General features: G+C 37.5%; 2 protein-coding genes across 2 annotated transcripts in view; one reads left to right on the top strand and one right to left on the bottom strand.

The window, feature by feature from the left end:
* The window catches only part of gdap1l1 (ganglioside induced differentiation associated protein 1-like 1), a gene marked incomplete in the record, with an annotated part of 49,778 nt that extends 44,704 nt beyond the window's left edge, over positions 1–5,074 (bottom strand). Inside the window, 1 exon segment of the mRNA XM_014022553.1 lies at positions 5,020–5,074.
* Positions 1–10,698, top strand: part of jph2 (junctophilin 2) — a gene marked incomplete in the record, with an annotated part of 53,039 nt that overhangs the window by 5,758 nt on the left and 36,583 nt on the right. The window contains 1 exon segment of the mRNA XM_014022552.1: positions 5,016–5,829. Within this exon segment, the coding sequence (XP_013878006.1) occupies positions 5,016–5,829 (814 nt within the window).

Raw genomic sequence — 10,698 nt, 5'->3', positions numbered from 1 at the left:
TTGTACGAACAAAAGTAAGAGAAATTTAGGATAAGAATATGAACATGTTCTTGCATGAGGCCCAATATTTCTACATCTTTACAGCACCTTACACCTCTTTTTCTGGTTCTGCTTCCTTTAACTTCCTTGTGCTAATTTTAGCTTCTTCTTTTTTTCAAATTTAACTTTTTTCCTGCTATTTCAGCTATAGTTCTGCTTCTTTCTGCTTTTCTTCTGCCATTTTCTACTTTTTGCACTTTTTTATGATAATTTGAGTTATTTCTGCTTTTTGCTTTCCACTATTTTAAGATATTTGCTGTAATTTTAGCTAATGTTTAGCTGTTATTAGCTAAATTAATCTTTTTTATGCTAATTTCACATTTTGGTGGCTATTTTAGCTGATTTCTGCTGAATTCAGCAAACTTGTTCTCTTTATGCCAGCTTATTATGCTAATTTAAGAATTTACAACTGCTTTTAGATGATTTGCTCTTTTAACTATTTTACAAAAATAGTTGCTTTTTGTACTTTTCTGCCTTTTCTTCTAATTTTACATTTTTTACATCACTTTCACCTTCTGGGAGCTAATTTCCACTTGTGTCTGCTACCCTGAGCTTGTTTTTACGCTAAGTTTAGCTTTTTTTCACCCTACTTTTTCCAGTTATTTTTCTGCTCCTTTCTACTGTTTTCTGCTAAGTTAAACATTTTCATGCCCTTTTCAGCTTTTTTAAATGAACTTGCATTAATTTTTTTACTATTAAACATTTTTAGCTTAATTTCAGCAGCTTTCAGCTAAGCTTTTCAGCAAGAAGCATTCACACCAGCATTTTTGCAGAAAATGCAATTTCTCTAGTTTATAAATATTGAGCTAAAATCAGGAGTGGTAACTGAAAGTCATTTTAAAAAACACACTCCAACCAGAACAGCTTTAACTCTGTCATTTCTCATAAAATATTTTAATTAAAACTTTGGTGATTAATAAGCGTGCAGGCTTTTTGTTTTGAACAGATGATATTAAAGTTAATTTATTTTCACTCATGTTTTATATTCTAACTTTAAACAAACATAAATCTTCATAACAGACTAATATAGTATTTGGATACTTGCTAAAAGATAAACGTATAAATGTGATAAAAGTAACTTGCAATATTTAACATTTCATTCAACAATACGTTGCATGACCGTTTTATCACCCCAAAATCTCCAAATGACACCTGGTCCTGTGGGTGCTGGACTGCATCGGGGCCATTTGAAGAACCCTGCAGGCGAATAGCTGAGTGAAACTCAGCTCATCCTGCGATCCTTCAGCTCATTAATGATGTGAGTGTAACCAGAGGAAAACACCACCCTGCTGCTGTCAGTCAAGCTGCGCTCTGCAGAACCAAACCATCATGCTGTGAAACAACTTCTTCATTTGCAAACTGGCTAAAAGAAATATTTATTTATTTATTTATTTATTTATTTATTTATTTATTTATTTATTTAACCAAACACCTGAAGAATGTGCAAACTCCACACAGAAAACCCTTGGTCCAAACTGGGGATCAAACCCAGAACCTTCTTGATGTGAGGCAACAGTGCTAACCACTGAACTACCATGCTGCCAGTTATACATTTCAAAAAATTACAAAACATGAACAAAAATGTATTAAATTGTTCAAAATTTAAAATGCTGTGTTCTGAATGACTGCTAAAATTTGCTAAAGAAGTTGAAACTAACTTATCTAAAATAAGCAAAACACAAGCTAAAAGTTAAAGGTATAAAAATGTTAGCTAAAGGTAGCAAAATGCTAACAAAAAAACTAAACATAGTGAAAGGCTGACAAAAAGTGGCAATGGGCTAGCCAGAAGCTAAAAGTTGCACAAGACTAGCTAAACATATCAAAAGGCTTAAACTATAATAACCTTAACACTAGCTAAAAGTCAAAGGTAACAAAATTGCTAGCTAAAAGTAGCAAAAGAAAATTCAAAAGCTAAATGTAATAAAAAACTGACTAAAAATAGCAAAAGGCTAGCTAGAAGCTAAAAGTAGCACAGAGCTAAATAAACATGTTAAAAGTTTGGATTATAGCTATAAGAAGACCAGAACACCAGTTAAAATCGTAGCGTAGCAAAAACAAAACACATCACATAATTCTAGATAAAAGCTAAAACAAATGTANGCTAAAAGTAGCACAGAGCTAAATAAACATGTTAAAAGTTTGGATTATAGCTATAAGAAGACCAGAACACCAGTTAAAATCCAAAAGTAGCAAAAGACAAACAAAACACATAATTCTAGATAAAAGCTAAAACAAATGTAACATTAGCTGAAAGTTGAAAGTAGCAGAATCCAAGCTAAAAGAAACAAAAAGGCACTTTTTTCCCCCTACTCTTAGATGTGTAAGACACTTTTTCCTTCTCTCCTGTCCTTCCCTATCTTCCCTGCTTTGCTGTTCGGAGCCTCCTCTACATTTTCATCCAAAACCAGAAATTATGGATATTTTAAATTTTATTTCTATGGATTTGGTTAGCTGGTCTCTAAATTTTTGGAACAATTTTTTTTCTTCCATGGGACGACATGTCTAAGGTGGGACCTCCGTTCTGCTGTGTTCTGGATATATATTTGGATTCTGATCACTGGATTCTACAGATTGGCTTGGTGGTCTCCTGGTGTTGTACAAACAGCATTGATGGCTACTCGGGCCATTTCCTGGCTGCCTGACCATTATGAAGGATTGTCGTTCTATCAGCACTCAGACTTTTGCCTTGAGCGAGCTGGACTTGGTCTGCAAGCAGTTCTGCTGAGGGTCTTGGGCCGGCTGTTGTTCCTGGAATTTGCGGCGATATGGAATTGATCTTGGAGAAAGCTGATTGCTTGGCTCGGTGGGATTTGTCCACACTATTTGTCTGATTGTATTTGCCACATTGGGTTATACCAGCGGACATTAAGGCTGATGGAAAATTGCTATTTTCTGCCTTGCCAAAACATTTTCTTCTGTTCCCAAACAACTGATTACAGATTTGGCTCTCCGACATGGCCTTGAAGAGCTGTGGACTAAATTCTCGTGGATGTTTATGTTGACTGAGACTCTGCCCTCACCTTTCCCCCCTCTCACCCTCATCTGTGATCTGGTTCCTGGAGCAAGCTGAGGACCGCACCGAACGAACACTTAACATCCATATTCTGAACTGCGCAGGCTTTTGGGGACTGGATTCCTCGGGCTCATTATTCAGATGTTCACACAAGTGCATACAACACTCATGACTTCAGATACACGCCTCCCTAAACTTGCTTATTCCTCTGGCTAATAAATGTGCTCAGAGTTTTTTTTATATAAACACCATAGTGTGTCACATTTGTTGATATAATACGAGGTTTTGTTTTGTTTTTCCCTCATCTTCCCTTGTTTAGCTGCACTGGTTTCCAAAAATCCACGATTCATACTTATGTCCAGTTTCTTTATTCCACTAAAGAACCACGTAACACCGTGAAAACTACAAAAAAAAAAAAAAAAAAAAAAAAAGACACCTTTAAGTACAAGCTTTTGTAAATACATAAATACTGGCTTATTTTTCTCTCTTTTTCATACAGTACTACAATTTACAAAACTCAGCAGAAATAGAACTTCACATTTATCATCAATATTACCGTGTTCGCCAGTAAACCAGTTGCAGAAAACGAGGGAGCCTCTGAACGTCCTTCTCCATCCGTGTCAGTCTCTGTTTCACGCTTATTTTACTTTCAGTTTCCGGTTCCGGTTCGCGGTCACAGTTTCAAAATAAAAGCATGTTTCTTCTCTCAAATAAACAATGTACAATTCTAAGAACATATTGCCAATATCTAACAAAATCCATATTCAAAAATGTCTAAAGAAAATTTTTACCTTTTTCCCATGGAAAAACAGCAGCTCACCAACTTCATGGTAACATCTAAACAAATTGCGGGTGAGGCCCGCTACACCTTGTGTGGTTTTTAGTTTTTCTTTTAAGTGTTGCGCCTCCTCATGATGTCTTCATGAAGATGATCCTTGCTCTGTGCAGGGTCTGTGGCTGCAAGACCCAGGACACCTGTTCTCCTATGTTTGTTATGTTATGTCTTCTTCTGAATGGGTGTTCTGAACTATAATTTCATTGTGCTCTGTACAATGACAATAAAGGTCTGTCTTATCTTATCTCTTATCTTAAAAGCTAAATGCAGTAAGCTAAACGTATCAATAGGCTAAAACCTAAAATGATCTGATTGTCAGTGATTTATTGTGGCTAAACATAAATAGGTTTTACTAAAACAGAACTTTTAAAAGGATTGTTTGGCCTTTTTAAAAGTCCTTTCAGCTGCTGCTCACATTTGTTTTTCCTCCAACTCACATTTCATTTTCTGTCGAAGAAGTTCATGTTAAACAAATATCATCGAAACAAAGCTGATTAGTCAGTTTCCCTGACTAATCAGCATTAAGTTACGTTTACTTGAAGCAGTGATGTGTGTATGTGTGTGTGTGTGTGGGGAGGGGGTTTGTTTCTGGTGGCATTTAGCGGCAATTTTAAGACAAAATGCCCACGTTTGGGGACAACTGGTGCATTTGGGGACAAAAGTCGAGTCCCCATTTGGTTTAAATGCCATTGGTGGGTTGGGGGTTGGGTTTAGGACCAAGGTGTGAATTGAGTTTAGGTTAGTTTTAGGGTCAGGTAGGTACCTGTGTGGTTAGCCTTGGGGTGGTTAGGCTGTAGAAATGTAATGGAAGTCAATGGAGTGTCCCCAAATGGATAGCTGTGCAAACGTGTGTGTGTGTGTGTGTGGGGGGGGGGTTGATAGCGCAGATGTCAGGATGTAATAATAGCCCACAGGCTCACCCTCCTGCCCTCACGGGTTGAGGCCTAGCTGTAATCCACATGTCAGTTTTAGCCTGACAACAGTCCCTGAGATCACTTCTCACTGAGGGAGTTAAAGATTAAGATGTTTCAGTCTAAAAAGGGTTCAGCTTTGATGACAAAGATGTTTTAGCCTGTTAGCATAAACTAGTCAACGATGAGATTTACTTCCTTTTATGTGTGTTTACAGGTACTTTCCAGGGTCAGTTCACTGGTGGGATGCGACATGGTTATGGCGTTCGTCAGAGCGTCCCCTACGGCATGGCCGCAGTTGTCCGCTCCCCACTTCGTACCTCCCTGACGTCTCTTCGCAGTGAGCACAGCAATGGCACCGTCCTCCAGCAGGACATCCCTGTCATCACCACCACCAATGCTTCAGGGGAAGAGACACCCGTCCCCACCCCGACCCAACTGGGTCCGTCCCGTGGGGGCTTCGCCCTGACTCTCCAGGTGGACCCCGAGGCCGTGAAGCCTAAAAAGAAGGGTCTGTTTCGCAGGGGCTCCCTGCTAGGTAAGTTGAAGAAGTCTGAATCAAACACCTCACTGTCCAGCCAGAAGAGCAAGCTCAGCTTCCTGAGGACAGAGTCGGCTCTCAGCTCCAATGCCAGCGACACAAACTCCACCATCAGCGGGGATGAGAGCCTGGCAGGAGCTGAGGATTTCCCACCGGTGGAGGCTGACATTGACGCCACCACCACAGAGGTCTACATGGGCGAGTGGAAGAACGACAAGCGCTCCGGGTACGGAATAAGTGAAAGATCCAGCGGGCTGAAGTACGAGGGCGAGTGGCTCAACAACCAGAGGCATGGCTACGGCTGCACCACGTTTGCTGAGGGAGGCAAGGAGGAGGGCAAGTACATGAACAACATGCTGGTGAAGGCCATGAAGAAGAGGGTGATCCAATTGAAGGGAACCAAGATCAAGCAGAAGGTGGAGCGGGCGGTGGAGGGCGCTCAGAGGGCCGCAGCTATCGCCAAGCAGAAGGCAGAGATCGCTGCTTCCAGGTAAGAAGAAACAAAGACGTTCTTCTTGTAGTTTGTTTGAGCTGTTTCATTTACCTCTACTGCCATCAATAAACTACAACAGCGATCTGTGCAGGGCAGCACACATTCTGAAACAAACCTGAGTTTTGGTGTATATACCAAATAGTCATCATGAAAGTCGGGGAAAAAGACTAAATTATACAAGTTATTAGACTGGATTCTTTGGCTCATTACAAAACACTCTTCTACTGTTTTCACAAGCTGCCTGATATATATTTATTAAAGTATATAAGTCATAATTTAGACATGATGTTTTCAGAAAGGTTTATTTGAATGGTTCACATTTTGTTTTAATTTTCAGACCTGATTTGATCTAAGATAAAATGATAGTATTTATTTATTCATTTCATTTTAAAAACAAAACAAAACATTACATACAACAAAACAATACAAATCAAATAAAATGAAAGGCAGCAGTAGAAAAAATATCAAATCTGCTCCTATTTACAAAAAATTACATTAATTTCAAACAATAATAAACCAAATAATAAAACAAAACAAAAAATTCAACTCCTCTAACAGGAACTCATACAAATACAAATTTAACAATTTCATATTTCTTTAACAATTTTGCTTTGATAATTTTTTTAAAGGATTTAATTGATCAAATGCTTTTATAATCATTTTCCAATCTTACACCTTTTACTGAAGTGCATATGTACTTCAAATTTGTTCAGATTTTCGGTTTAACAAACATTTGTAGTCCCTTCAAATTATAGCAGCTTTCCCTTTTAACAAAATTAGATTGGATGTTTGAAGGTAACACATTTTTATGAGCTTAATACATAGCCTGCAGAATAAACTTTAATAATTTTAATTGATGAAACAATATATTAGATGGGTGATAATAATGCTTTCTTGTGATAATTCTTATAGTTCTTTTTTGTAAAATAAAAATAGGATTAGTAATTGTTTTACATGCATTTCCCCAGACTTCTTTACAAGAAATCAAATGTGGAAAAATTATTGCATTATATAGTGTAAATAGTGCTTTATCATTAAATAACTCCTTAACTTTATAAAGCACTGCAATAGATTTTGCCATTTTTGTTCTGAAGTAATTTATATGAGGTCTCCATGTCAGTTTTTCATCAGTGATGACACCCAAAAACTTCACCTCACTGGGCTCTACAGATCTCAACACACTTTACTCTAAATGGAACATCAGTTGTTTTCTTTCTATTGCTAAATATCATGTACCGTAATTTGTTTTATCCAAATTTAATGATAACTTATTGTGATTTTTGTTGTGTGTTGTTCTTATCAAGAGTCACACAGTTTTGTAATGATCACATTTTCTTTTCAAGTCATCTATTTTGATAAATTATTAAACATGCAATAAATAGTCCATGGGCTACGGTGGCTCACCATGTCTGAACTTCTCTGGTGTTTTCGTGTGGTCTTTCAAAAAAAATAAAAAAAAGCATGTTAACAGAAAAAAAGTTGGGTCTGAAAATGTTAATCTTTTATCTGAGTTTACCACACAGATCCTAAGTATTCAACTTATTTAGCCTTTTCGTACACCTTAGGATCCACTTATTCAGAAAAAAGTCTGTTAACAAAATGAAAGTTGTAGGTATTACTCCACAGGGACCAGTTTTTGACCACACCCCTACTCATTGTTTGCACAGGTCAGAATTTTCAGGATCTCAAACTTACATGTAGATTCACTATGTCAGAATAAAATGTCATAAATCTGGTGTTAAATGATAGATATTGACCAGGTCTCTCACCTAGATATGCTTTTGTTGATTATTTATGCCATTATTTATACCAGACCAAAGCATGCAGTTCCACTTTCTATAGACCCCAACTGAAGGGTTTAAATGTGAAAAAGAAGGATTTAAAAACATCATATGTTCACTTTAAGATCATAAAAACAACGCATCAAGAGCCCGCTGCTGTTGGATGAAAATTGTGGACTGGTGGTCTGGTGGTCCGGGTCTTTATTGCTCTGTATCCAGGGGCAGTGCAATCCTTAGCAATGACTGATGCTCTGCTGAAGTAGCAGCTGTTGGTTAATCTCTTCCAGGTAAGAGAACACCTAATGATGTGTTTGGGCAGGGTTGGGCAATAATTAATCACAATTGATAATAAAATAAAAGTATTTTTATTCATTTCATTTAAAAACAAAACAAATTCTATATTCAACAAAAAAAATACAAATCACAAGTAAAATAAAAGAGAGCAGAAAGAAGAAATATTCTTATATTATCTGCCCATATTTTCCAAAAAACAATTGTGGCGTTTAACCAAAACTATGACAATTAATAAATGACATTTGTATGTTTTGTGTTCTAAAATTATACTTACAAATCATTAGTCAAAATAACTTCTTCATTTTAACAAGTTAAAATAGTGAGCTGTGAAAGGAAACTCTGCTGGCAGCAGATTTTTAGTAATATGTGGCCTGTGTTGTCTCTTTCTGATACTTTGCTGCTGGTAAATGACAGATTGACTGAGTCATCATTACGCAGCACCGACTGCAGTAACTGGTGGTAAGAATAGGTGGTAAATATTATTTAGTGACAGTTTTTCTGACAGTTTATTGTGTATGATAAGATTTTGCCCATCTTTATGTTTGGGTCATTGTTATCCTCTGAAGAACCTTCTTATCAACAACTGAACAACCAGCAAAACAAACTGTGACAGCAGCAGTCTCTGTATGTAGGAGAGGTAGAATATGTCTGCTGTGAAGCTTTAACAACTCAGAGGCAGAGTTTCATATGTAACAAATGTAGCAAAGCAAAGCTTACTGTAAGACACTCTCCATAGAGCTGCTGATGGGGAACGAGGCCTGTCTAACATTAGCAACATATTATTAGCTGTTTGCTGAAGTGGTCGAACAGAAATGTCAAGCGTGTGAATGCAGAGAGGGTGGGTTTCTACAGCCAGACCAGCAGTGGAGGCAGACAGGGTTCATTTGTTCTTTCGGGACTAAGTGAGATCAAGCTCAGGTGTAGGTCTGTCTCCAAGTGCTTTGAAAGAATGATGTGCTCAGTTTGTGCCCCAGTCTACAGGTATAGCAGCAGAACTAAGGAATAACTCAGGAAACCTAAACCTAACTATAGGATTTATCAAAAAGGAAAGTCTTCAGTCTAATCTTAAAAGTAGACAGAGTGTCAGCCTCACAGACAGAAACTGGAAGTTGGTTCTACAAGAGAGGAGCTTGATAACTGAAAGCTCTGCCTCCCATTCTACTTTTAGAAACTCGAGGAACCACAAGTAAACCTGCAGTCTGAGAGCCAAGTGCTCTGTTAGGAAAATATGGAACAATAAGATGTTTAATATATGATGGAGCTTGGTGGTTAAGAGCTTTGTGTGTTAGGAGTAATATTTTAAATTCTATTCTGAATTTGACAGGGAGCCAGTGGAGAGAAGCTAAAACTGGAGAAACATGATCTCTCCTTCCAGCTCTCATTAAAACTCTAACAGCAGCATTTTGGATCAACTGAAGACTTCTTAAAGAGTTTTTTGGAGCTCAGAAAATAAAGAATCACAGTAATCCAGGCTTGTTGTGATAAATGCATGGATCAGTTTTTCTGCAGAAAAGGTGTTTCTAATTTTAGTGATATTACGCAGGTGGAAGAAGGCAGTCCTGGTAATAATTTTAATGTGGGGGTTAAAAGACATCCTGATCAGAGTCAGCCTTGTTTTAGTCCAACTGTTAGACATGCTTGGATTCTAAATCAGACTGTTAATGACGACTGTTTCAGTAGTAAAGTTCAGGAACATCACAATATCACTTCACACTTCATCCAGCCTGGCACACGTCTTCTGTAGAATTCTTAACTCTGGTTTCTTTCAACTTGTAAATGAAGAAGTAATCTTAGCTTAATTTTTGTTTTGTAAGTCAGAGAAGCTTTTAAATTCAGAGTTGTGGCTTTTGATCATATTTTACATTTAACAAAGTGATTTTTGTGAAAAGTTATTTTAGTTCAGGGTCTTAGTTAGGCAACATTTAGGCTACAAGAAAGGCATTTTCTCTCTGCTCTCTCAGACCAGTGTCTTTAACTCCTGTCTAATAACAGCACAACACAAAAGCCTGTTGAAGAAAAGCAGTAAACTTTTGATGTGTTTTATTCATACATGTACCTGTTTGTCTGTGACCCTACATGGAGCTGGTATTTCTGTCCACAGCTATCATCAGAACCTAAAATGAGCTCAGTGTTTACAGCAGGGAGACATTTCTCTGAGACACAACAGACCTCTGTCCCAGCAGACTGAAATCTAAATATTGTACTGCGTGGAGAGGCACTCTGCAGGAGTTATTCTTTGTGTCAGAGCTTTAACACACGTCCAGCCGGTCAGGACGGAGCTGACAATGAAAAAAAAAATACAATGTTTGTGCTGGACTGGGTTCAGACGGATCTCAGTAGCTTTTACAAACTGTTGAAAACTTCAGAACTACAGGAAAACGAGCTGGACACCAGCCAAGAGCAATAAATTATAAGCAGTAAAGCTTAAGATACTGAATGTTGCATGTTCACTGTATCAGTTTAGTAGTTTGTGGTATTAAAGTGATCCACAATTAATTGTAACATTATACTTTATTCGATAAACATTTATTTTAACTGTAAAATAAAAACTGTAAAAATACTGTAGGTTGTTTAGTTTTTATAATTTTTGAACAAAATTTGAAAAAAATATATTACACTGTCGGAGCCATTTTATTTACACACAAAGCATTCTGGGTAAATGATGACGTTGATAGGTCCTCAGTGCGAGGCTGCGAGCGAGCTATATCCACCCTGAAGGTTAATCTTGGATAATATCTGACGATCGACTCTTTTAAATGAAACCAGAGAGCGTTGACAGAGAGGAGAAGGT

The sequence above is a fragment of the Austrofundulus limnaeus genome, unplaced genomic scaffold (assembly GCF_001266775.1).
Source record: "Austrofundulus limnaeus strain Quisiro unplaced genomic scaffold, Austrofundulus_limnaeus-1.0 Scaffold335, whole genome shotgun sequence".
NCBI lineage: Eukaryota > Metazoa > Chordata > Actinopteri > Cyprinodontiformes > Rivulidae > Austrofundulus > Austrofundulus limnaeus.
The sequence above is the reverse complement of the archived record's forward strand: the minus strand, read 5'-3'. Positions and strand labels throughout refer to the sequence as shown.